Here is a 27,198-nt window from a genome sequence, read left to right as displayed (position 1 = left end):
TTAATTATGTGTGGTTATTTATTATGATGTGAAATATTTGTAGTTGTTTAATTATTAAAAAGTCTCTTGATTAAAATATGAGATAAACAAACAACCTAATTATCATTGTAATATGATATAAAGATAAGTTAAAAAAACTTAATTTTTTTATATAAAAAAATTAATTTTTTTTACGGGTACGGGTATACCCGATACCCGACGGGGACGGGGATGGGACAATTTATATACCCGACGAGTATGGGGACGGAGACGGGTATGGGTTTCAGTCGCGAGGACGGGGACGGGTATCATGAAACCCGTACCCGCCCCGCCCCGTTGCCATCCCTACTAAGAGACCTCTTGGTTGGTGGAATTGTTGACAGACCTAAAGTCGGTCATAAGGAGACCACAATGGTACAATTTCAAAATAAAATTTAACACAAGTTTTATATTAAATAGTTTGAATATTTTTAACTGCGTCCTTTTTCAATTTTTGTAATTAGGTTAGCTTAAGGCAATATTTTGTAAACAGACTATTATTATCACGGATTTGATCACATAAATTTTAAATTACTTTTTTTTGGTTTTGAGAAATATTTAAAAAAGAAAAAATTGAACACCAGTTATATGTATCTACTTTATGATTAGACCGATGAAAATTAGCTATGCTTATTAGACCCAGGTGTGTAACAAGCCTGCAACAATTCATCAATTACACAAAACGGCTGCTACAAAAAGAACACGAGCGTCATATCTTTAGCGTGTTCATTTATTAAAAGTATAAAATTAAAAACACAATAGTCTAGTTCTTTATTAAACAACAAAAAGGTAACTTAATTCTAATATATAAAAAATATTCCTTAGATTTAATGGGAACATCTTTGGGCAATGAAGAAATTGCCATATGAATTTGAGATTCCATTTCTAGAAAAAGGATAAATGTTTAATGTGGAAAGAGTTCAACACTCGTGACGACAAATAGGGACTCCGTTACAAAATATAAAGCTAGTCTTCATTATTTTACTTAAACTTCATCATCGTTTTCAACGAGCAACATCGTAGCAAGCATTGGGCTGTTCCTGCATCATTATGAGCAACACGAACTCTGACCCAGTTACAAGGGTTATAAAAATAGTTCTAATTAGTAAAAGTAAAAAAACTGTTAATGGGCCACGACTTGTTTCTCCCTTTTATGTTCAAGGAATCAAATTTCTGTGCAGTTTAAGAGAAGCCGTCATTGTCAAAAAATATGATCATAGCAAGAACATCCATCCTTGAACCGTTTCGTAAAAAAAAAATGATTGAAAACTATAACATAGTAGTTCCAGTTGTATATTGAAAACACAATAATTGCCTTTCCAAACAAAACTCCGCAAATCTAAAATCTGAGTTCTGGAACAAAAACTACAAAAAGATGGTAGAAATGTAGAATGCAATTGAAGTCTTGTGAATTCACTTCCTGCCAGGAACCTTGACAGCCTGTCTGTTTCTCTTCTTCACACCAGACTTGGCAACTTTGAGGCTCCTATGCACAGCGCTCAACCTTGCCAGAGCTGCCTTTTTCAGATCAGGCCTGTAGTAGTTATCTGCAACCTGCAATACATAAGAAGACACAATTAGCAACGTGCATACACGCGGGGCTATACAACTAGTTAACAAAAATAAAAAATCAAAGAAAATAAGCATTCAACGAGTAGAGAAGAACTAGTAAACAAGCTAGCAAAAATATGAAATAAAATTACAAAACTGTGTAAAAATAAACCTAAGATTGCATGTGAGCAAACGCACATTATGTTCATTTACAACATACATGTTCATGAGAACAATTTATGTGTGCCAGCCAAACAAACTATTACATATTAACACAATGCAGATTGCCTTCGTATTGATTGCCAAAGAATTCAGTAGAAAACAAATAAAACCGTTCTATGATAATTGCAAAGATTGAGAAGGTATTGATTACCAAATAATTCGGAACAAAAGAAATAAAACTAGAGTTAATCACCTATACACTGCTAACCAATTATATTTTTTAACTGTACCATATCACTGTAAACACATTTACTTTTAACAGTGACATGACACAATTAAAAGATATAATTAGTTACCAGTATAAATGTATAGGTAATTAACTCAAAATTATTCTATAATAATTTTTCAGGCAGCATCGGGTGATACCGTAATAGTTAAATGAAAAAGGCCAGAATCCTTCTATTAACAATTACACTATTCCATTCAAGAAATAACTTCTGATTGATAAAAAGCTCAGAAGCCAAGCGTTAACAAGTAAATTTCATTGAAGAAACCAAACTAGAGATTTCTTCTTACATGTTAGAGGCTCATCACCGCTGGTATTAAAAATTGCATTACTACATTCCATGAGAGGTAGCCAAACAAACAATTTCATATTAACACAAAGCAGATTGACAAGGTATTGATTGCCAAATAATTCGGAACAAAAGAAATAAAATCATTTTATAATAATTTTTGTGGTAGCATAAGGAGATACTGTAATACCTAATTAAGAAAAAAAGGCCATAATCTTTCATTAATAATTGCATTACTACTATCACGAAATAACTTCTGAAAGATAAAAGCTCAGAAGCCAAGCGTAACAAGTAAATTTCATTGAAGAACCCAGACTAGGATTTCTTCTTACATGTTAGAGGCTCATCACCGCTGGGAAAAACTCACTCATAGCAGAGGTTCCCAAATCACACATCTGGCAGTCATGTTTCTCAACAAACAATTCATTTAAAATAAAAACATGTACGTTAATGTACAAAACCATGTCAGTTTCCCCTTAGGTTGTACCAAAATGCTTTCAAGTGTTTACATGTTAAGCAAGCTTCATCACCCAAAAACAAAAGTCACACAAGTTGCCAAAATCTTGATAGACAAGACATATAACAAAGGTTGAAGTACTAAACCAATTTGAAATTTAACTGCAACATCAAAACAACAAAAAAAGGTAGTTATATTTTTCCAGGATGCTGAAGCCAAGTTGAAAAGCATATTTAGCTACTGGGATTGACAGCAAATAAAAATGCAGCTACCAAAGAACAAATTTTGTCAAATAGGAATAAAAATAGCTTTCCAGAATCATACACCATTTAAATGAAACAGGATAGTCGCACTACAGAAAGGAATAAAAAACATGAAAGAACTTCTGAATGATAAAAGCTCAGAATCCAAGCGTAACAAGTAAATTTCATTGAAGAAACCCGACTACGGATTTCTGCTTACATGTTATAGCCTCATCACCACAAGGAAAAACTCATTTATGTGGGAGGTTTAAAAAGGTTTCATGTACCAAACAACATCTACAGTCATATTTCTCAACAAAAGTTAATCATTCAAAATAAAGACACGATGAATTGTACAAAAAATATTTCACAAATCCCCCTTATGCTGTACCAAAATGCCTTCAAGTCCAACATGTTAAGCTAGCTATACAGCAATCACCAAAAACTGGATAAACAAGACATCTTTAACTAACAATAAAACATACACAACAAAATTTAACGCATCAAATTATTTTGTAATTGATCTGCAAGAACACACAATTTCTCATAAATGAAGACAAACCCCAAAACTTTCATCTAGCAGCTTTTGACTGGGAAAATGTAGTTAACCCAGCACACATGATGGTCAAATGCAAAAAGAAAAAAAAAGGCACACAACAATTTAAAACATTTTTCAACAAGCCAAAGCTAAAACAAAAAGCAAATTTAGCTACTGAGAATAACGGCTAACGTAAATATGCAGCTACCAAAAAAAAAAAAGACATTATACATCATTTACTCCATAGTCCATACCAATAAAATGAAACAGGGAAGTCACCCTAAAAAACATACAGAGAAACTAATTTAGTTCTCTCCCAAATTACCTGATTTTGCACTGACTTTGCCATCCTCCTGAACTCCTTTTTCATGACAGATTTGTGAAGCAAAGCACTCGGCTTATTTTGCTTCTTTGTCTTTGTTGTTGCCAGCAACACAGATTGGTCTTTACCAGCAGGCAGAATAGTAACAGTTTTCTTGTTCGCCAAACCTATCACACCACCACAAACATTAAGTGAGCTTCACTCGCAAACGATTGAAACGCAAGAACACTACACACATAACGGTTCATTCATCGATCACCTTACATCAAAAGCATAACCAAATCATCCAAACACAAAAACTGAATGACAAATCAAAAAATTGAAACTGTAATGACGTAATAGATGACAAGGACATACCAGAGTACTTGAAAGTGTTGAGGTTGTAGAGATTGTTGGGCTCTCTGCTGAACTGCACGCTCTGAGTGCCCCTTCCGAACTCCTTCACCAAGAAAGCGTTGTTCTTCTTCACGATCTCCCAGATGAGTTGTCCAGGTACTGTCGCCATTTTCTTCTACTTCCTCACCTGAGACACACCGCACCAGATCTAAATTCAGATCAAAGCGTAAATTTAAGATAACACTAACAAAAACAATTAGAAAAACCAAAACCTGAAGAACCTTCGCTTGTTGCGCAGTGGAGAGTGAAGAGGAAGAGGGTGTTTTCTTTCTGTCAGAATTTATAGCAAGTAAAATGAAAAACCCTAATTCGACTCTTTGGATTAGACCCGGTCCAATAGTAATAGGGCCCAAAGCCCTAAAGCATAACACGCACACACAAAAAAGATAAATTGCACTGTTAATATATATATATATATATATATATATATATTATTTTTTTATGATCTATTTTTTATTTACTAATTTATTATTTATACATATAATAAAGATAATCTTACATTTTGGTTCATAGATTTTTTTAAATAACTATTATTTTATCTTGTATAATGTATATGGTAATTATTTATTTATATAACTAAAATTTATATAGTATATAAATACTTTTAAATATATAAAATAGGTTATAATTCAATTCATAATAAATAAATATTTTTATTATATTGATTATATTTTAAACTTATAATAAATAATTTACATGTGATATGAAATTAGTTTTTACTGGTAACTTCTTTTAAGAAGATATTGAAATAAAATTTAGAAATGAAGATAAAAATAATATATAGAAAGATATAAGATCTTAAGAAAAATTCTTAAAAAATAAAAATAAAATTCTTAAAAAGACGTTCTTATAAAAAAAATCCTAAATATTTTTTCATTTAAGAAATTATTTTCAATTTGTATACAGAGAATCTTTCAATTAAATTTATAAACCACATCTCAATTAAAACAATTATTATAAAAATAACTTTTCAGCCGCAGTTATTTATACTCTTCAATCATTTTTTTTATTTACTGGAAAATAAAAATAAAAATACATGAAAACAGGCACGATATTGTTTTTTTTTCTTCTTATAAAGTAACATTTATTTATTTAATAAGGAGAGATTAACATATAAACAAAATAATTTTTAAATTAAAAAAGATAAAAACAGAATTTCAAATAAATTTGATGATAATAATAATAAAAAAAAAGAGATAAAAAAAGTTAACACAAGCTTATTTTAGTTGGATGAACTTATAAGCAGGTTAAAGAACCTTACAAGTTCGTCGCTTTGTCAAACACACTTCAAGTGTTTTATTTTATGACTTCTACATTTCTACTAGACTTATAGTTATATAGTCGGTTAAAACTAAAAGCTTAGAATTCATGAATTAACTTGGGATGAAGATCTTTATCTATATTTACTACTATAATACGAGTTGTTAAGTCTTCAATCTCAATTCCTCTAAGAGAAAAGACCATAAATAGTGAATCTATTGTTTTCAGTGAAACATACTAAATTTTTTTTCTCCTTTTCCCCCTATACATAACTTGGCAAGAGACATTAGCTTCGTTTGATATTGGGCAGCAAAAAGAAAATCACTCAAGAATTTAAAATGCCCTTTTGTTCTTTTCCCCTGATGAAACTAACAGCTGAAGGTGGAAAACAAATATTTTATGGGCTAAAAAGCAATCTCACTTTGATTATGCACTTTAATCAAGGGAAGGAAATAATCGCACTTTACGATCCAGGGAGAAATCAGAAACAGACATAACTATGTCCACGATTTAAGTTAGGAACAATTCATCATAATCATAGATAATTGATAAGCGGTAAGGAAATTATGTTGTTCTTGATTAACTCTTCGTACGTTTTGATCACAAATGAATACAGAAAAAGTTCCAAGCAAATACAAATATGCAAGAGTGGAATGGCATCAAATCCAAGTATTCTCAATTTCAATTTTCTTTTTCAATTATAACCTTGTAGAATTCAGAGGCGGCTTGGAGAATAAAAATATTCCCGTCCAACATCCGAATACAGTATGAAGACGACTTTTGGAGAACCTGAATTCATGAGATGACTTTTTGAGAACCTAATATCAGGTCACCATTACCTAATACTAGATCATCTTTACAACTCAGCTAATGTTACATTATTTACAAAGCCAACAGAAGCCTCAGGGGGATTACAATTCAACCAAATCCTGCCAGTTCTAATGGAAAATGTCTTGAAAATCTTATGCTGCAAACTGCACTTATAGATAAACCAGATGTTATTGTCGGCAAAACTAAACCAAAAATCTCTCGAGTTACCAAAGAAACAATTCTCCATATAAGCCGTTGTCTGCAACTCCTTCCCAATAACTGAAGTTCAAGGGTTGGATGTTGGTATTGCACGGTTTGTTGGCCGTGCCTGACCACTCACTGCTTCACTTATCCTACTAAATACTACTTTAAGGGGAATACAAGCTATGATAGGACCCTTGAGCTTATTTCCCACTGGTCTTCTCTCTTCTGATTGCCTGTGTCCAGTCAGCGAGGACAACTTTCGAATCTTTTTATTCAACAGACCAGATTTTTTCTTTTTGGAAGATTTACTGCGTGAAAAACGTGACAATTTCTTGGAACGTTTTCTTCCAGTTGCCGAGTTTGGCTTGATCACAAAAGTGTCGCCACCTTCCATGTCACGTCCAATGCCACTCAACACTCTATCACAATAACCATCATCCAAAACATCTACTGTCAAAGGGTGTCCAATAAAGGCTTTACCATATAGTTTACTAACAAGAGAAACTAAAGGGACATGCTGTGGCCGATAGCTGGATTTAACTTCTAGTTTAACATCATATAACGAAGCATCGGAACAATAACTTCTTCCAGGAAAATCTACCGTTTGATATCTGGAGTTGACAGTAAAACGAGACTGGCGATAAGGAAGTGATCTCTGAGGTGTGAGAGATCCATCAGGCAATAGCTTTACTTCTGTTGTCCCCCTAATACGCTTGCTCATATCCTGAATCCCTTCTAATTGGCCTTCAGCAACAGGTTTGCACCTAACTTGAGATGTAGCACCAATGATATTCAGATCAACTTTTGGCTCAGCACCCTGAGAGAATCCACTGGACTTCTCTATTCCTGCCAAATAAGCACTGGATTCATCATCCATGTCCATGTGTTTTCTTGAGACTTCTTTTCTATTTTTACTAAAATGTCTTGAATTCCTCTTTCCTTTTGACTGCCACTCTGAACTATCTTTCTCTGTTCTATGGTCAATAGAATTATGACCAGCAGCTGAACTTCTACGACCAATATTCTGACTGTCGTTTCTCAATGACATAACTTCAGATTGACTAAGATGACATGATTGTTGTTCTAGTGCATCAACTTGTGGCTTTGCAGATGAACAAGCAGGAACAGGTGAGAAACCTGGCAGAAGAAATTACATCAGTGCATTTCAGCAAGGGCGTTCCTCAAACCACAGAGAATATAAAGAAGCAAGAGTTACGGCTAAAGTGAAGCAGAAAGCACAGTCGAAATGTCACTGAACTATATTTTACTGTTTCAGAAAAAGGAGAGGTTTTTTTAGAGAGAGAAACAATTACAAATAGATGAAGAGCAAAGAAAAATAAAGTATTGGTTTGAAAACCTCAAACAGAACACTTGCATATTAAACTAACCAACTTATACCAACTCAACATACCTACAAAGGAAGCACTTTAAACTACGTATTGTATAGCATTGCAATGCAAGAAAAAAACCATGAAAACCATATAAAAACAGGTACAGGTAGCAAACTTTAACAAGTGAAAAATTTGTTTCTGCAGCTCAAGTTAATAACATTAATGAAACTTGATCAAGTGCTAAACAAAAGGTCAATGTGTCTCAAGCCATTTCTTCTACAAGAGAACAACTATAAAATCATGTTATAATTTAGCTCATTCAGTAGTTAATATATTATCACTGGGCCTCTTCAAGGATCCACAGTCGTTTTCCATCTATGTTATTTAAATTCCATGTGCTGAAATCGTATATGAATCAAAATATAAGCAAAACAATTAGAATAATTAAAATGACAAATAGCCAAATACAGAAAATCAAACATAAGGAGTAAGAAGATAAAATACAAAAGAGGCAGTTCAAAAAAAAAAATTATTAACACTTCTCCAACATTTGTGTCTAAAAGACTCAGTTGCACACAGCACATACCTGTGGCATGTTTCTCCTCCTCAGGAACCCTGACAAATGGTACATCAAATAATTTATCAGAGGAATCATTCTTAATTATAGCACAAGTTTCATTCTCCTTTACTGTGTGATTGATTTGAGAAGCTACACAACCATGATCACAAATATTTAATGAAGTTCCATTCTCACAAGCAGCCTCAGTACTATCAGAATTATGAATTGGCAATGGAGAATCTTTTTTTGGTTCATTGGAATCTAATCCCGAAGTCTTACTATCAGTGACTCCACAGAGCGGAGAACTGCCTGAACCAGGAAGCTGATCACAAATTAGTGGAACTGACACCATGGCTGTACTCTCCAAAACCTTAGTCAATTGCCGGCGCCGACTTTTCCTTCTCAATGATTCATGAGTATTTGCCACTTGCGATCTCTTTCTTTTCACTGCGGAAGAATGACCCTTACCACCAACAATAGAAGTCCCATTTGTGAGGCAATTCCATGGGTTTGAATTGTTGAGAAAACCACCATTTTGCTGAGCTGCCTCAGGTCTACCTGCACCCAGAACCTTCCTCTTTGACACTACGCCAATGCCCAAGTCCTCAAGCCCCCTCATCCGCTTGACTCCTTCCGTTCCATCATCTTCCGAATCATTAGGTGTCCTTCTTCTCCTTCCCTTGGAAAAACCATTCTGACTGGGCTCCTCAAAAGACAGACCAGATTGGGACAATTCAGGAGGCGAGTTAGAATTGTCTTCAGAGTCAGTCAGATCGTCATCACCAGTGACATCCTCATCAGCATCAGCATCAGCATCAGCATCAGCATCAGCACCAGAAGGAGACATAACCGGCGAACCTTGGGGCAAAACAGGCGAGCCAGAGCAGAAGTTTAACGCCTCCTTACCCAGGCGAGCACTCTCGAGCTCAAGAGCATGAAGAATAGCATCTTCCCTGCGAGCATACTTGACGGCCTTCTTGTTGGAATTGGCAGCAGAGGCCTTAGCCTTCTCAATGCACCCATCATACTCCCCACACCTAAAAGCCTTAACCCGCTTTGACTTCTCAAGATTATACCAATCCCTACAACCACAAATTCATTTCCCCCAAATCAGACAACACCACAACAATTCCAATCCCAAGCGCATATAAGAATATTTACTATTCAACAATTAGCAATAAAGAGGATTGACATGCAAAGCGAAATAAAGGGATAGAAGAAACACTGACACGCTAGCATCCTCGCGGCCCAAAAGCTTAACAGGAGTGCCCGATCTCGGAGAAACTAAGCAAGTCTCGGACAGTTCATGGAGGCCCATTATCCGGCCCGGCCACCACGACCCATTACGCCGGCGGACCCACACAAGCCCACCCTCCGTGGCGTCGATTCCGTTCTCTCCCATTCTCTCCGAGTCTCAACCCAACACCATTGCACCCTAAAATCAAATCAGAGAGTGGCGTGGTGGGTGATCCAGCATGCAATAAATACGCACCGGGTAAGGGTGCAAATCGAGCAGAACAAGAATCAACGTCCTTGTTTTCACATAGAAATACAACACTAGACTTTGTGGCGTGATTTCAACTTCAATTTAATTTTCATGAAGCAGAGTGACCAGTGACTGTGAGTGAGCTTGTGTTGTATTTCCTATATTTCTGGCAACACTTCGGATTGGAACAAAGGGATTAACATTGCTCCATATCCCATAATTTTACCTATTCTCAAGGAAACTTTATATACATCATACAAAAGTCAAAAGGTTAACCTATTTTTCCTCTCTAGTCTTGCTCGCATTAAATTTAAATACTGTAACAATACCAATATTAATAATAATATGTTCATTTTTTTATTGTAATATTTTCTAATTATATACTTGTTGGATTCTATAAAGATTTTAATTTATTAAAATATTTTTTTAATATTCATGAATATCTTTCACCTATTTAAACTGAGTAAGATTATTATGGACAAAAAAATAAATAATTAACATAAAATTGATATTATTGTTTAAAATGAAACATGTGTTATGCATTTAAAAATATGTTTATAACTTTATTGAATGGGTCTTATATGAAAGTAAATTTTAGGTTAAGACACATTTTCAATTACTTTTATCAAGCCTGAAAAAAAAAACTGCATATTAGATAAACAACTTAATTAATTTACAAACATGTCAAATTCAAACTTTTGGAAAGTCCAACTTAATCACTTCTTTTCTTTCTTTAAATGCAAAAGAATTTGACTTGAGTAACACATGATGAAAAGTATCTTTCAAATGTCAAATTTCATTTTTGAGTGAAAATTTGACCTTTTTTTTTTTCCTTAAAAAATAACATTTTCTAGAAAAAATAAAATATAAAGAGCTTTTGAAAATATTGTCTAGAGAAACATTTTTTCTGGTTTATGCAAAGTTTCTTTTTCATGGACCTCCCTTCAATTTTTGAGTTTTAACATTTTATACCTTTTCTTCTTAGTTCTACTACATATGCAACCAACGTCATACCTTCTCCTTTTGAATTTGGGCACTTGAATATGCTTACCCAGTTCCTTCTCTTCTGTTTTCTAATTGTTTTTTTTGTTACTCTTTTAGGATTGAATCTGTGATTTATTATTGCTCAAATATCTCATTTTTCAGACAGGAAATTTCAACATCTACTAAAGAATTTATTTGGACTATGCATACTGACAAAAGGAAATTACCTCAAATAAAAATATATATTTTTTAAACAAATGGTAAATGAATGTAATTATCAGGACCAGTTTTAAATAAAATTAAAATTTTCTAAATTTTAAAATGAATTATCAAATAACTTATACATTTTTTTAAAAAAGAAATATTTTGAACTTCAATTCTAATGTAACTTTTAAGCATGAAAGAAACTAGGCCAAACATAGCCCTAAGCACTGAGTTTACAGTTAATTTAGTTTAATCTTAAAGATATTTATACTCAGTTTGAATTGGGAAATAAATATACTTTATTTAATTAATTAAATAATTAATTACTTTTTATTTATAAATGGTCTAATCAGTTACACATACCGAGAATAAATTGTCAATCACTTGTAAAAAAATCAGTTAATTTGAATTGATGATACATTAATAATGCATCTGTACCCAATCCTTTCGAGGATAAGATTGTGTGGCCCTAGTTTTGCAATCATCACTCACGAATTAAATGAAAAGAATGACTTGTGTATATCTAAAAATATTTCATAAATTAAGTGGAAAAATGATCTACAAACTCGTCACTGTTATACCCTCAGCTACATTCCCATCTTTCACCACATTCAAAAGCTATAAAATACACGAGACCCTCTTAAAATAAACCACAGAATTTAATACTTTGCTTCCAAAACTTGGAAAGGTAACACACACAAAGTCACTTTCAAGTTCAATATAAAAAAGATCCTAAAGGAACATTATGACATGCATAACAGATCATTCACAATTTTAGGATAGAGATCTTTAAGAAATTAAGCACATTCAATGCTAAGCTTTTATTTCTGATCTCAACATCCAAACTAGAAACAAGCATCTAGATGGGTTGAATGAGGCAAGAACAATATATCCTATTTCCCGGCAATAGTAATCAGGACCACCTTTCTATTGTACAACTAAAACCATACATCTGCTACAGCAACTCATCCTCTAAAACTTCTTTATGTTTAAATTGTCACATTATACAAGGAAACATGATCTCTCATTAGTGCAACGTCTTCTCATTTGGAGACTGCAATATCAACATCCATCCATAGCTTGCAATTATTAGGTGCATGTGGATTTCCATCCATATGAAAAATTTCAGCACTGAGGCATTCAAGGTTTTGATGAACTTCTATACACAGCCTTGATCTGTCATCGCTTGAGCGATGGTCAGAAAAGCAGAGATGACTGCACCATGTACCAAAGCCCTGACAAAGCATGCTTACAAGCGTTAAGTAGGAGAGCATTAATTCTGAAAACTACAACAGCTTTCATCGATTATACACTTACTCGGGACTTTCCTTTTGATAGCCAAAATCAGTTGCTGCTTTCATAGCTCTTTGATAAGTCTGTTTCATTGCTTCCTATAAAATAAAAATAGAAAACTTGAGGAAATTAGTTACCATAAAATAGTATGCATTTGGTGCCTACCAAAGTTTGAAAGAAAAAAGTATAAATTAAATAAGAATAAATCAAAATTTCCGCATTTGTCAAATTTTGTCTAGCTAAGATTGTTGGTCTAGCATTAGATCAGCACCCAAATCTGGAAATGCCTTAGTAAGTATCAAATTCCTATTGGTCAAGTAATGCACTTTTTAAAGAATAATTCTCCCCAACACACATCCTCAGTATACAGTGTTCCTCGGCACAAAATAGCTGGCATTGAAGGAAACTGTACATTTTTTTTTAAGAAATAATGAGTGGGTTTTATTCAATTTGTATGGGAAAAGGATTTACAGTAAAAGGAAAAATGTGCCATGTGATAACCTCACAGGCTCACAACCAATTACAGTTCTCAAGGCAAACTTATGATATACAGGAACAGATTTCAAATTACCTGCAATTTAGATTCAAAATCCTCTGGTGACCAGTGCATCAAATTGCATTCATGATTTAATTCAAGTTCCCCAGCCACAACCTGCAAGCAAGGAGAACAGATGATTAGAGGAAGGTACCTCCAGATATCATATCACACATTCATGTAGAATCTGTAATAATTTGAAAAAAGAATCAGTTAAACAATACTAATCAATCTGACATAAGCTTATGTTGATTTCAATTCAAGTTTTATGCTGTGAAATGACAAGTGTGTGAATAAGCCTAACTGAGCACACTTGACTGAAGTTGTATATGAAAGTGCATTTAAAAAGAAAGAAATTCAACAAGAGGATCACCTTATACAAGTGTTAATAAACTGCTTTACAGTGTTAAGCTAAGGGATTATAACTCCTAAAACTTGTTTAGATACAAGATAGAAGCACTTTCGAGAGCTTCTCTACTAAAAACAAATAATATTTTCCAATGGAAAAACTCTTAAAAGTGCTTTTAAGCTTGTGTCCTAATAGGCTCTTAGTTAATTACATCATCAAATGAAAGCTTCAGGATAATGGTGATGGTGGATATCAATTACATGGGTAAATTATTAACATTTTTTAGCTAATGAATTACCACCCCTGAAAAAAAAAAAAAAAAAGCCTTTGCCTATAGGCCCCAAAAATATTGTTAACGATTAATATTTTTTAATTAAAAAAGTCGAAGGAAAATTACTAATTGTCATATGGATAATATTAGCAGTAAATGTTTTTCTTCTAAAAATAAGTCACTCATGTTATTAATACTCTCTTTTCTCCTAATTCGTAACAAGTTATTTATCTCATTAGTTAATTTTTCATCTCTTATTGGTCCAATTTAATATATATATAAAATAAATTCATTATTCAATATTGTAAATGTTAGAATAGTCCAAAATACCAATTATCATAAGCATTAATTCCATTTTTTTTAGAATTGAAGGTCTTAAAAGAAATCTTACAAGTGAAAAACGATAAACTGATTAACATATTCAATTACTAAAATAAGACATGATTCTTTTCCAAATACATATATCACTTATATAATAATGTTAGCACTTAGCAATTTCAATAATTGTTGCTTCAGCAAAAAGTTCTTGAACTAAATAAAATCTTAGTTAAAATCAAGAATGTTTCAAGAATGATTAATCGGTTTAACTTTATTATCAATTAAAAAAGAAAAGTTAAATAAAATTGATTACAAAAAAGTAATTCTGAATACTAAAAAGTCTAAAAGATAGATATTTAAATAAAAATATAATAAGCTTAATAAATTATTTTAATTACTTTACAAAGGCCTTATTTTTAGAGTTTGCTTTATGTCTGAATATACGATGAGCAGTTTCTGCTGTTTCACAAGCAATATGCTATCACTTTTCATCTAGAAAGTCAACTAAATAAGGGAAGTACTGGTTAAACAATTAAAACGTTTGTACTATGGGCTAAACATGAAGGGAAAAACAAAGAAATAAAATTCTTCAAACAAGGAACTATAATTCTTAGAAAATATTTTCCATTTCGTTTACCATTTCTCTGGACCCTGAAGTCAAGTGAAGCCTAAATAAAATATCAAAAAATATAGAACTAACTCTGCATAAAAATCTCACTTCAACCAGACTTAGAAGTTCCAGTTGGAATTAACATAACTGCATCAAAATATAATATTTATCGTAATTGTGAATTTCCTTATAGCAGCATAAAAATAAGGTAGTTAGTTATACATTATCATTGTTAACTTGTTATTGAAGATTTAAGATCAAAATCTGTGTGAATAAATATGAAAAATAAACTAAACATACCCCTCCAGCACCAGCAGCCATAGCAGGAGCAATGAGAACACTGGCTTTTCTCAGAACGTCAATTGCCTCAGGGGTACAAGGCATGTTTGAACCTTGGATATAAATAATATAAAGTAACTGCCTTTAATAAATATGAGACAAAAGAGCAAAATATAGTCAAACACATGGTGCATCTGATAGAAACAACTACCTTCTATTAGTAGGCGACAACCTGAATTAACCAAATTAATGGCATCAGAGTGATCAATTTCATTGTGTGAAGCACAAGCAAATGCAATATCACACCTTTCAATCCAGGGTTTCGCTTCATCATAATATTTCGACCGAGCATAGGTCTTTGAATAGTCTCTACACAAGCCAGATTTATGGATAAGGAAAAATTAGATAAAATTGCTCATCTGAAAAATATACAAGATTTTTACAGAGTGATATGAACCTCAAACTTCTTTGTTGAGCTTTGATATCTCTTAAAAAGGATATTTTCATAAAGTCAAATCCATCTTCATCAACCAAATATCCTCTTGAATCTGAGAAAAACCTTTTGTCAAAAAACTGCATATGCCTTCAAAAGACTAGTCTATATCGAGGAATTCAATCCCAACAATTACGTTACAACAATCCTACTAATTGATGCTATCCTTAATGAGGATGAATAATAAACATGACATCTGACATGCAATAATGAAAAACGGGACGAACACGTGTATTTTTGTTACAATAAATGAATAAATAATGTATACAGCACCAGAAGAAATGGAGTAGTTTCTGTACGCTCAAACAACTAAAATTACCTGATACTGAGATGGGAAGAGCGCCATAAGCAACAAGCTTCTCTAAAACATGCATTGCAATCTTTCCAGATCCACTCACAACACATCTACAGAAAAATATAAATGAAAAGGATTTGAGAATCATGAATGTGTACAATAAAGATAATAAGTTACAAACTTTACCAGATAGTTGGTATAAATAGCAGCTAAAATAACAAACAAAATTATTGAAATGCATGCAAATGGGAGTCTGTTCAAAAAGCACAGGAGTTTTGAACTCTAGAGACACTACTAATTATTAAAATGAGATTCTTCGCAGCATTCTATGAATATATATATATATATATAGCAACAAATGAGGGCTAAAAAGGTATCATCAATAATGGACAAGTTAGTAGAAACAATCATTATAAAATGGCCTAAATTAAAAGAGAAACCTTAATCCTTTGAGTTCTTTATTCATGTCAGCGAGTATGAGCTGCGCAAAGAAAACCTACAGATGTGTGAAAAGCTTGTCAAATGTAAGAACTTGAAACAAGACAAATAGTTCTTTATGATGATATTCTAGGTCAATAATGGACAAGCATGCTATATGCCTTGCTTTAAAATAAAAAATAATAAATGGTAGATATGAAATCTAGATAACAATGCTTAGAGGTCACTAATAAGAGAAGAAGCCATGGCACAGGAAACTGAAAGAACCTGCCATAAAAGGATATCTTGTTGAGAAATTCAAAATAATATGCATATATAAATGATGACAAAAAGAAAGTTACCATAGGCCACATTTTGTACATACTCACTCATATTTTCATAATACACCATACATTTACAGTGTAAGAATTAAAAGTAAAATTACCAAGCCATAACCAGTAGCTTCAGGTCGAAGACTGGAGCCAGACCAAAATACCCTTGGTCCTGTAAAACTTCCCTGCATAAGTAAGGCATACATTTGAAAAATTCATAAAAGTTACTCTGTTTTCCTTTCTGCCATCAATCCCAATATAATCAGTATTTCAAAAATTCATTCTGCTGAACTGATTAGATGAGTGGAAAAATCTCCTCTAAAGCAAACTTAAGTGCACAATGTGTATCCAAGTTTAAAATTTAGTTTATTAAGATTGCAATGTACTTTAAATCAAATCAAGGGTAGATATACACTTGTACACTTCACAAACAGGCTCACTTTAGAGGAGCCTTATCGTAGATATGTAATATATTGTGCAAATAGGCACATTCCTTTGTGCATACTGCACAGTAAAAAAAATAGCCAAAAAAAAAGAAGGTAAAAAATATGGGGAGAAACAAAGGAAAAAAGTGAAGCAAAAGGATGTTATAAGTCTGTTTGGATACAAGTAAAAAGCACTTTCGAGAGTTTCTCTACTGAAAATAAAGAATATTTTCCAATAGAGAAACTCTCAAGCGTTTCTAAGGTTATACCAAAACAGACTCAAAACCTACTAATTCAGATAATCCTACATTCCCACTAGTCAATACTTGAAAGTCCATCAACAGCGGTTTTATATTCTTGCAATAACTAAAAGAACAGAGAAATAAGCCCACAGCACACCTTGCTCATCTGAACTGAAGTGAACTTCTTGTTTCAAGCCTCCAGCCTTCATGAATCTATAATATTAATACTAATATACTATAAAGAGAACTCTTTCACTTGGTATCTAATTCTTAAATTTTCAAAAAGTCATCGTGTTTCTAAGATGATATAAAAGAGACAAAAAAAATCATTTAAAATTAACCCCAAAAAAAAGCCCACATGCTAGAACCACCTCCCGCTTTTGATGAACCTAAAGTTCTTTTATTGTACATCAACATTCAATTTTTCGGTCAACTTCATTCAGTTCTTAAATTTAAGAGAGAGAAAATCATCATATCATCATATAATAAACTAAAGTTGCAATTGTCTTATCAAACTGCCTTCATAAGTGCCTCTTCTAGTCTTAAGACAAAATGACAAAATCACAAGTGTACTTCATCAGAAAGGAATTTTATCTACAAAAAAAATTACTAACAAAAAAATGAAAATAGCAATATAGAATAGGAGGGGGAAGTACTAAAAAAGTGATCTCTTAATCTGAGATATAAAAATACATGGGATTTAAGGGGGAATCACATATTAAAAGGGAGAATATGACACCTAATAGTTAATTAAAGCTTAAAAGAATGTTTACATTACCTGAAAATAACCAGCTAGACGTCTATACTGACCAAAAAGATAACCCATTTCTCGCGTACCAACACCCATTTCCTCTGAGGGAAGGTCCTAATAAACATACATTAAGAGAAGAATAAGATGTAGAACAGGTTTTCAATGTAACTAGGTTAAAAGATACACAAAAAGGATATATTTTTAGTTACCTTGTCAGGACTCATATACCGATACATCTCACTCATGAAACTTTGGCAAAATCGCATGATCTACCAGCTTATCAAAGTAACACTTAGAAATTTTGTAAGTACTTGAGTAGATATAGATAAAATAAGTTGAAAATGCACCTCATTATCACTTTTTCCTTTTGGATCAAAATCGCTTCCACCAGCTGCTCCTCCTAATTTATAAGGCGATAAAGCATTCTTTAATGTCTGCAGAGAAGGATGTGTCATATGATTGGTCCAATAAAATCAATGCAGCTTGCAATCTAGATTCTTATTTCTTGTTGATAGATGAACCTCAGTAAATTTGAAAGAAAAAAAAAGCCTTAGATACACATGATCAGTCAATAAAATTGAAGATTATATATGTGTGAGCATATGTGCCTGTGTGGAAAGGAGACATCTCTCAAGCATAAGCATATGTTTTTCCATACATTTAGGTAAATGTCACACAAAAGAAGAATATACCAAATGAATAAATCCCCCAGCAGTCTTTAAAATATATGTAGGAAAAAAAAAACGTGTCTTATGCAGGTATTATTTGTTTAGAACCTAAAATCTCTGTATGAGAACATTCAGAAGAACTCTAACTGAAACACCCCCAACCCAATCTCTTCCACTGTATACCCTCTAGCAGTAATTAACCCGTCTCTCTCTTCCCCTCTGATATATCATTTGTATTTCTTTTCTAGTAAACTTATTTTTATTCATTTCGATATATGCATGTATATATGCAACCCATGACCGTTTTGCATATTTATCCTCATAATGTTTGTGCTTATCATCCTCTTTTATTACAAGAAAAGGAAGAAAACTTCTCACATTCTGCACTTTTTTGTTCATGATGACTAGAGTATAGGTTTCCAACTTGTCAATTTTCAGGTGCACCAGGTTCAGATTAGACAAAAATGCATTGACATTAATATAGGCTAGGCTCTGAAAAAGTTGAGTGGTTAGCTTTACGAGAATTTTTCTGCATTAAATACAAAAATAATTATAATACCTGTTCAAAAGCAAGGAACTTGGCTATACTTAAATTCATTGATGGATGAAAACGAATACCACCCCTACATGGACCCAATGACTGGTTAAATTGTATACGGAAGCCACGATTAACATGCGTCTCACCCCTATCATCCACCCATGGAACTCGGAAAATAATCATTCGTTCAGGTTCCACCAAGCGCTCCATGATGCTAACATAACTGAAACATAAGAATAGTAATGAAATGCATCCAATATTTAAGCATTAGTATTGTCAAGTCTGTTGAGTAAATAAATAAATACACAATTATTACTTCATTTGCATAAAACTCACTGCGAATTTTTTGCTATGACTCTCTCAAGAGCATGAACTGTTTCCTGAACTGCCTGAATGAATTCAACCTCATGAGGATCCCTTTTTAGAGCAGCTTCAAGAATTGATCCAGCTGTTTTTGACACAATATCTTCAATTATAAAATTGTCAGAAAACACAGAAGAAACAATAATATTTTTCATAATACACAAATAAAATAAAATAAAGTTTGATCAAAGTACTTATAACCTAAATCTGACATTGTAGGATGCAGCTTAAGAAAATTACATTGATATTAAACAAGATGAAAATCAATTTAATTAAGGACAGAGGCAGAAACCAATAAAATTGTAAAGTGTGAAGATCAACTAAAATTTGTAATATGCCCCTAGTCCAAGTATATAGGAGAAAGAGACATGGATTGTAAAGAAAATAATGGACCTAGCATAGGGAATGGTCGCTTCAGACTTCAGAGGAACTGAAGAAATGACCACCATGGGATGCAATGATGCAAAAGAGAAGTTTGTTATGCAAGGATAGCTGAAAAAATGCGGAGGGAGAGAATCAGAGGGGAAATGACTGAAAATCACAGGGATACATACTAATCTGAGGTTAACTGATGGGACCAATGGTCCAGAAAAGGACCAAATGTTGAGTCAGAGCCTCGGAGGGGTGCGAGGCCAAAAATATGGAAGGTTCTTTAAGGATTATCAGTGAACATTGGGGGAGGCTCACATGATGCGGAAGTTCTAAAGGGGCATGAGCAAGAGGGGAGGGTCCAAGTTGGAATAAGAGAAAAGGGAGCAATAAATAAAAGGCAGAAAATCATCTCAAATCACTAAAATAATTCAATTTGCAAAACAGAATGGATTCACAGTTATGTTCATATTTATCAAACAGCATGATGTTAGTACTCATATAACTCAAAGGGATCTGTAGAAGGCAGCCACATAGAATATTCATAGCATCCTATATAGTTGATAAAATGCATCTTTTCATAGCCTTTTTAACAATATATTTGCTATGCGTTAATAGTTGTAGTTAATGTTTAAAATTATCTCGAACAAGCATAGTTGACTGTATTCAATGAATCATATAAACAATATATTCATATATTGTAAAACACACTGAAGACCATCAACATGTTCAAAGAATCTAAAGCATTATCTGCACATGCCAGCGATTATAGGATCCAAGATGGCCAACCTTTTACATAAACAGGCTTGTCAACAATTATTTTATCCTTGGAGGCCATTTGAAGACGAAGAGCCTCTTTGTGAAGCAAACTGTTGTTATGTTCTTCTAGCGCACTCATCTGCATATTACGACTGCCTTCATTCCCATAAGGATTTCTTCTGTGCTTCCTGCCATACTCCCTGCAGACAGAGCAAAAAATCCTTGCTGTCTCATCTTTTACATCAACATAAGCCCACTTATAGGTGTCTGCCCATTCCTCTCTCCATCTTTTAACAACCTTCTTCTTCCTCTTAGATGGTTGGGACTTTGACATATCTTGAACATCGTTAGGAAGCTGAGAAACCATCACCATCTGCTTGCTCTCCCCGTGCTCTTCCGTAGAAGATTCTCTTGGAGGGCCACCAATTAGATTAGCATTACCAAATGCAGGATCATCATCCCCTGGCCCAATTTCTAAATCAATTTCTTCACCAATCTCCCTCACAACCAAGTGATGCCTCTGGGCTTGCTGAATCAGATTCATATCATCTATTGCAGAATCCATCCCTACTCCACTGGAAGGTTGCAACATTCAGCATGACAGCCCCTTCACAAATTTAAAATCCTTTATGTTCTGGAAATAGTACACCACATACATCAGTTAATAGAAAAATCAAAGGATTAAAAAAAGCAGAAAAAGGGGAAAAGTTTCTCTGAAATGTTTATTTAGATAATCCTGCTTCATATGCTTGAATTGAGTTAGATTAATTTCATATTCTCAAGATATAGAACCAACCAACCAACCATAGTTTACCGAAAATTCAAAAATAAATAAATAAACTCACAATTTCAGTCTAGTTCTAAACTTCTCAGGAGTCAGGTTACTTCTGAAGGCTCTACTTCCCCACATTAAGCATCACTTGATATTGATAATGTAGCACTAAGAGAAAACAAGAACTCCACTCAAGATTGATAAAAAAATTTGGCATTGTCAAGGCCAGTTCCCAGTTCCCAAAAACCTTAACAAACAAAAAATAATTTCATTTCCAACGCTCCATGTGTTAGCAAACACAGCAATTGAACAAATTTTCCTCAAAAACTACCCTCTAGCCAAGATTTAGCACGTACCCTTTTCTTGTCCAAATCAGTGACACCCAAAAAACTCAAGCTAATGACAAGTGAACAGAGAAAGGAAAAACACAGTTTTTTGGTAACGACCCACCGGTTAGAATCGAACATTTGGGAATGGGCAGGACTCGAATTTGACAATACCTTTGGAATTTGAACGAAAGTGGTGGGTGGAGCTGAAGAGAGAGCGCGAGGAGGGAATTTGTTTGAGCTGCAAGTGGATCTTTTGCCTCACCCAGACATTTGGAGTTGATTAAAAGAAGAGAACCTTAAACCAAGGTGACTGAACTGAGTGAGTGTGCTTCTTGTCTTTGTTTTGATGAATCATAAGCAACGTTAATCCTTTGTGTTTGTCTAAAAGGATTTGAGAAGGGAAGAGAAGAGCCAAACAGGGCATAATAATTCATAATTCTATCGCCTTACAAACAAACCAATTCTTTTCAACTTCTTTTAGATGAGCGTTGAGCACAGTTGACCCTCCTGTCAAATTTTATAAAGTTTTATTTTATTACAACCTCCGATCCGATTAATACATATACCAGGAATCAAAATAAAATAAATAAATTTTACAATAATTATTTTTAAAATAATAATTTTACAAGTATCGACATAAAAAAAGTAATATATTATATGAACAAAAAAATATTTAAATTTAGTCTTAAATATGTTTTTCTTAGTTTTTAACTAAATTTATTTTTGATTTCTTAAATTTAAAGTCATTATTTTTAGTTTTATAATTTTCAAAAATTTATTCTAATTTAAAATTTAGGATCAAATACTTTTTTCCGTGAGTTTTATTTAGGTATCTCATACTTCTTACATTTAATATAAATAATTTTTCACTCACTTGCATCTTTAAGATAAATGAAAGTAATTTCTTAAGAATAAAAATGACGAAGGCAGTGAATCAAAGAGAATGTAAGAAGAGTGAGTGCTCTCAATTTGTGAGCGGAAATGTATTTTCATTGTATTGAAGTAATGAAGTGAATGAAATGGATACAAGAGAGTGAGGTTGTATATACGTATGCATAATGTATTTATACTAGTTGCAGGTGCATGAGTTGGGAAACTTGTAACTGTCATCAACTACAGTTCATGCCACTGTGCACCAACTGAGATGGATTAATTATTTTCAAATGAAAATGTTCAAAAACAAATTCGACTAATTATTCTCTGTAATCTATAATAGGCGCAAAACCAAAAACTTATAATTTAGTAAAAAAAAAAAAAAAAACTTTTAAACTACAAATAGATATTAAAAGCTGAAAAAATTGTTTATAAACTAACTTATTAAATTGAAAATATATTTAATAAATGTAATGTCATAAAAATAGTTAGTTATTTGAGACAAAAAGAGAATTCAAATAAATTAATAAGAATAATTTTATATAAAAAAAAAAAAACTAACTAACATCTTATCATTTAACTTGTTTTCATAAGCTTTTATAACTCATGAAAATAAACCATAAATTATTAAAATAAATTCGCATATAAAAAATATTTTAACCAAACTAATTTATAAGCTAATTTACATGATTTATTGTCAAATACACTCTTAATTTAACATGAGTTTGACAATATAAGAGCCTTTGAATAAACTTTTCCATAAAATTTTGTTAAAAAAAAATTGGTACAAACTAATTTATAAAAACTCATTAGCTTCTAAAAAAAACTTGTTTATTATTTTTTTTATAAAAACTTGTTCATTATTTATAAAAACATGCTCATTATCTTTTATATTTTTTTTTCTCCTATAAATACTTAAGAAAAATCTTATCCACACTCCACACACAGAACTTAAAACTCCAAATGAGAAGTCATAATGGAATAGCAATACCATCCCCACCTCTGGAACCAAACTAGTCTGAAGTTGACATGGACTACATTAATTAGATGAAGGAAATAAATACGAATATTATCTTTCTTCTTTTAGTATAAAAAGATGTACACTCTTTCCTTTCTTCATCATTTCAAATGGCAAATAAATAGTAGCTGTCCACAGCCAAGAATAGCAGTTATCTTTGAATAATTCACCAAGGCTTTGAATCCAAACAATTTCGACTCTCCCCACCCTAAAATGTACCATTTGATTCAGAAAATTGACGTGTTGTCCATCTAGGACCAAAAATTAATCAAAACCCTCGAGTAATGCAACTTGCACAAACATGAGAGAGAATGAGTGATTGTGTCACAACATAAATTCAAACCAATAAATTCTATATGCTGTTTCTTAAGTACTTTTTTATACTATTCTCTCAAATTAGAATGGAAATACAACTTTTATTGTAAAAATTGACATTAAGGGTTGACATATGTTAATGAAATACTACTCTAATTCCCATTAAAGATCAATAATAAAACACTTGAGTAATTTAGTCCAACTTCTGACCTTGTCAAACTGACCCACCAATCCAACTTATGTGTTGAGTAAATGGTATTGAACGTAGCATCAGCAAGGTATGTGGTCCACGAGAACTCACTTATAACTTGATCGATCAATCAGACAACTAGTTCAAATTGTAATTAGTTATGTGGCATACGAAGCTAGACTTTGCTTCTTTTTTTTTTTCCATATCTAAATTGAACAAAAACAAACTGAACATTTTCTGGTAGAAATCCATTTAAAGAAACCAAATATGGTGATCAGTGGAAAAACAATGGCCAAGTTGGAAACTTAAGAATAAAAAATAACAAAGATGCATTATAGATTTCCTTTGAACCTCGTCGATCCTCCATTAAAAAGGAACATAAAGTATAAATTAAATTTTGTATAGTGCAGTTCTGGATCCCCAAATCAGCGTAATCTCCATCCACTACCAAAAATATTTAGTGCAGAAGCAACTTGTCAAGTAGGACACTACCATAGATACTCGAGGTTATTAAAAAAGCATATAACAAAATGCGCGTGTGAAATACATACATAGATAGATAGATTAAATAAATTAGAATATCTCCAAGCCATGGCAACACTTCCTCTACGTGATGATGAGATTGAAAACAAAACAACCTCACTACAACAACATTCATCTCTCTCCATACTCGGCCATAAAAAATGACAAGCTTTCCTTGTCTCTTCCATCATTCATCATAAAAGCATAAAAACCCGAAACAGAAGAAAAGAAAAGACTTTACCTAATTGATCCTATTGAGTGGCCTTCTTCTGGTTTGTGATCCTCCCTATAACCACATATATGATATATCATATACCAACATTCAACAGGCTTAAGCTTAACCTAGTTATATATATAATATAAGTAACCCTTTTCACAACATGTCTACATATACAGATCAGCATGGCAAAGTGTAGCATTGTAAGTAGTAAAAGCCAGATTCAGCCAAAAAGATTCAATTGATTTTTTCATCACTGAAAGCTTGAGCCAGGAGTGTAAATAGCAAGGTTAGACCACCCATTAGTCCCATTCCAACAGCTTGTGTCACCATTTTGCATACTCAGAAAACTCTCTGCAGCGCCATCACTTTGCATATCCAACCCAGGATTCCGACCCGAACCCGGATCCACCACTTGACCCGAAACATTCTCCCCAAACTCTTCCATTTGCACAATTTTTAGACTCGACCCACTTGAATTGAGACCCTCCAAGAGGTTCCCCAAGTGGCCACTTGATGCCAAAAGGGAACTGAAACTCCCACCAACACTAAGCATCCTTGTGCTCTGATCCACCGGGTTGGGGTGATTCCGGGTCGGGTCGGGTTCTGAGACGGGTGCAGAGGAGGGTGAGGGTGATGGTGCAGGGCGTTTGGCGTTATTTGATGATCGTTTTGTGTTCTTTCTGCTTCCACCCCCCACGGGGATGTTTCTCAAGGCACCACCTTTGGTCCAATACCTTCTGCAGTTCTTGCAAAAATGGCGTGGCTGAGAGAGGTTGTAGTTGTTGTAGTAGCAGAATTTGGTGTTGGTGGAATCACAACGCGGGCACTTGAGTTGTTCTTGTTCGGGAAAGTGGGGTTTGATGGGCTGGAACAACGTTGGATCCTGCATTCTCCTGTTCCTAAAAGGGACTAACTTGTTGGGTTTTGAAGCAGTTTTTGTCAGCGTGCGTGGAGATCTAATCTAATCTGAAGTAAAAGCAACAAGTGAGGGAAAGAAGACAAAAACGCGGGATATTTGTTCAGAGGGTGAGAAGGGTTTTGTTTTAGTAGAACTAATAATAATAATAATAATAACTGACTGAAACCGACCAAAATCCTAATAAATGAACTGAAAAAGGTGATTTTATGCAGAAGCCAAACAATTCCACAAAGTTGTTGTTTGTTTGAAGCTTGAAGATAAAGAAAAGCAGAAAGAGAGAGAGAGAGAGAGAGAGAGAGAGAGAAAGTTACATGGTGTGATGGATAAGTTGAAAGTTGGCTTGTGGATGGAGGAAACTGGAGATGGCAAACAAGATTCGAGAAAATCGATGTTTGTTTGGAGAATGGAGATGACTAGCACAGTCCGCAGCCTTCAAATAGAAAGAGAAAATGCCCCTTCCTTCCCTTCCCTTCCCTTCTCTACTTCTCTTCTCTCACACTCCTCTCTATTCTGCTCACTGCTCCAACCCTTCAATCTTTACCTGTATTCCCATTAATCACTTAACCAAACTATGACTTAATACTCCACTATATATTTTTTATTTAAATTAAATTCACACGTAATTCTAATTTTATACATAAAAATTATATTAAGGTGAAAAATCACGTTGTGTCCTGTGTATAGTGAAGTTTTTTTTTTTTTTTTTTGTCATATATGGTGTGTTTAATAGAGATAATTTAGTAGATTATGAAAATAAATATTAAGAAATTAAAAATAATGTGTGTTGAATAAATGATTTAAGTAAATTTTTTTTAAAATTATCATAAAATTCATATAGATTTAATTTCATTTGTTTGTAGGCAAATTTGTATGAAAATTTTCACAAAAGAATATTTGAACAAAAATAATTTATACTATTAACTAAATAATTAATAAAAGTAAAAATTTAATTATATAAATAATATATTTTTAAAATACTAATTTCTCATTACTTTTTACATATTTCTATTCTATTAAATAACTATAAATTTCACATCATTTTCTATTTCTTTCATCAAATCAATCCTCACTTATTCTTCTTCATTCTCTTTAATTATTCTACCTCTCTTAAATAAAACAATAGTAAAAGTTGATAAACAATTGGCGAAAGATATTGAATAAATTAATATTAATTAATTATTAAATTAAATTTAATAAATAAAATTTATCAAATTGTTTTTTAATGATAAAAAACTATAAAAGATAATGTGATAAAAATACATGATTAAATGTTGAAAGTATACAATCTAACTTTATTTATTGTTATAAATATAAAATTTTACATAACCAATTAGTGGTTATAATTTGTGTGATTTTTAAAGTGATTATTCTGAAAATCAACCAATTTATTATCCAAGTAAATTATGATTGGATGGTTTTACAGTAAAAGTATATCACAATGAAATTCAAACTTAACTATGACACTAAAATAAATTTTTTTACATGTATCTTCCATAAGAAATAATACTGTTTGAGTCGAATATAATTACTATTAATAAAAGATTCTCTCTTCAAATATTTATTATAATTATATATTCAAATTTTAAACTCAAAATCAATAATTAAATTAAAATAATATTTTAGCGATTGATTCA

At 32.8% G+C, this 27,198-nt stretch overlaps 4 protein-coding genes and 3 non-coding genes across 13 annotated transcripts; all 7 read right to left on the bottom strand.

The window, feature by feature from the left end:
- Positions 1–1,216: 1,216 nt before the first annotated feature.
- On the bottom strand, positions 1,217–4,613 carry LOC109805425 (large ribosomal subunit protein eL28y). Of its 2 annotated transcripts, none has more exons than XM_020367487.3 (4): positions 4,474–4,613; positions 4,223–4,388; positions 3,869–4,032; positions 1,217–1,572 (listed from the first exon to the last, which is right to left on the bottom strand). In XM_020367487.3, exons 2-4 carry the CDS (start codon positions 4,368–4,370, stop codon positions 1,432–1,434), a joined length of 453 nt encoding a protein of 150 aa, XP_020223076.1. In that variant the 5' UTR covers positions 4,371–4,388; positions 4,474–4,613; the 3' UTR covers positions 1,217–1,431. The 2 variants fall into 2 exon arrangements, with proteins under 2 accessions (XP_020223076.1, XP_020223078.1); XM_020367489.3 differs by having other exon boundaries at positions 4,483–4,507.
- Positions 2,240–2,331, bottom strand: LOC114916413 (small nucleolar RNA R24). Its single transcript, XR_003804863.2, has one exon. It is a non-coding gene; the product is annotated as a small nucleolar RNA R24 (small nucleolar RNA).
- Positions 2,573–2,662, bottom strand: LOC114916414 (small nucleolar RNA R24). Its single transcript, XR_003804864.1, has one exon. It is a non-coding gene; the product is annotated as a small nucleolar RNA R24 (small nucleolar RNA).
- On the bottom strand, positions 3,159–3,249 carry LOC114916415 (small nucleolar RNA R24). Its single transcript, XR_003804865.1, has one exon. It is a non-coding gene; the product is annotated as a small nucleolar RNA R24 (small nucleolar RNA).
- A 1,457-nt stretch (positions 4,614–6,070) lies between the features above and the next one.
- Positions 6,071–10,151, bottom strand: LOC109806015 (uncharacterized protein At1g51745). The gene is made up of 3 exons (XM_020368345.3): positions 9,655–10,151; positions 8,453–9,507; positions 6,071–7,672 (listed from the first exon to the last, which is right to left on the bottom strand). The coding sequence occupies exons 1-3, from the start codon at positions 9,825–9,827 to the stop codon at positions 6,618–6,620; spliced, it is 2,283 nt and encodes a 760-aa protein (XP_020223934.2). The 5' UTR covers positions 9,828–10,151; the 3' UTR covers positions 6,071–6,617.
- A 1,637-nt stretch (positions 10,152–11,788) lies between these two features.
- LOC109805685 (uncharacterized) lies at positions 11,789–22,002 on the bottom strand. Of its 5 annotated transcripts, XM_020367856.3 has the most exons (18): positions 21,679–22,002; positions 21,252–21,346; positions 20,437–21,040; positions 19,252–19,381; positions 18,937–19,138; positions 18,756–18,869; positions 18,057–18,143; positions 17,919–17,978; positions 17,737–17,823; positions 16,405–16,476; positions 15,983–16,038; positions 15,567–15,652; positions 15,212–15,302; positions 14,966–15,123; positions 14,776–14,867; positions 12,964–13,044; positions 12,417–12,490; positions 11,789–12,334 (listed from the first exon to the last, which is right to left on the bottom strand). In XM_020367856.3, exons 3-18 carry the CDS (start codon positions 20,996–20,998, stop codon positions 12,259–12,261), a joined length of 2,028 nt encoding a protein of 675 aa, XP_020223445.2. In that variant the 5' UTR covers positions 20,999–21,040; positions 21,252–21,346; positions 21,679–22,002; the 3' UTR covers positions 11,789–12,258. The 5 variants fall into 5 exon arrangements, with proteins under 5 accessions (XP_020223445.2, XP_082921642.1, XP_082921643.1 ...); XM_083065516.1 differs by having other exon boundaries at positions 21,252–22,002; XM_083065517.1 differs by having other exon boundaries at positions 19,252–19,363; positions 21,252–22,002.
- Positions 22,003–24,440: 2,438 nt separating this feature from the next.
- Positions 24,441–26,119, bottom strand: LOC109806042 (dof zinc finger protein DOF1.7). 2 transcript variants are annotated; one of them, XM_020368384.3, is made up of 2 exons: positions 25,876–26,119; positions 24,441–25,611 (listed from the first exon to the last, which is right to left on the bottom strand). In XM_020368384.3, the coding sequence occupies exon 2, from the start codon at positions 25,532–25,534 to the stop codon at positions 24,896–24,898; it is 639 nt and encodes a 212-aa protein (XP_020223973.1). In that variant the 5' UTR covers positions 25,535–25,611; positions 25,876–26,119; the 3' UTR covers positions 24,441–24,895. The 2 variants fall into 2 exon arrangements, with proteins under 2 accessions (XP_020223973.1, XP_082921645.1); XM_083065519.1 differs by having other exon boundaries at positions 24,441–25,606.
- Positions 26,120–27,198: the final 1,079 nt, after the last annotated feature.

This window comes from Cajanus cajan, chromosome 10 (genome assembly GCF_000230855.2).
Source record: "Cajanus cajan strain Asha chromosome 10, NIPB_CcT2T_4, whole genome shotgun sequence".
Classification (NCBI taxonomy): Eukaryota; Viridiplantae; Streptophyta; class Magnoliopsida; order Fabales; family Fabaceae; genus Cajanus; species Cajanus cajan.
The sequence above is the reverse complement of the archived record's forward strand: the minus strand, read 5'-3'. Positions and strand labels throughout refer to the sequence as shown.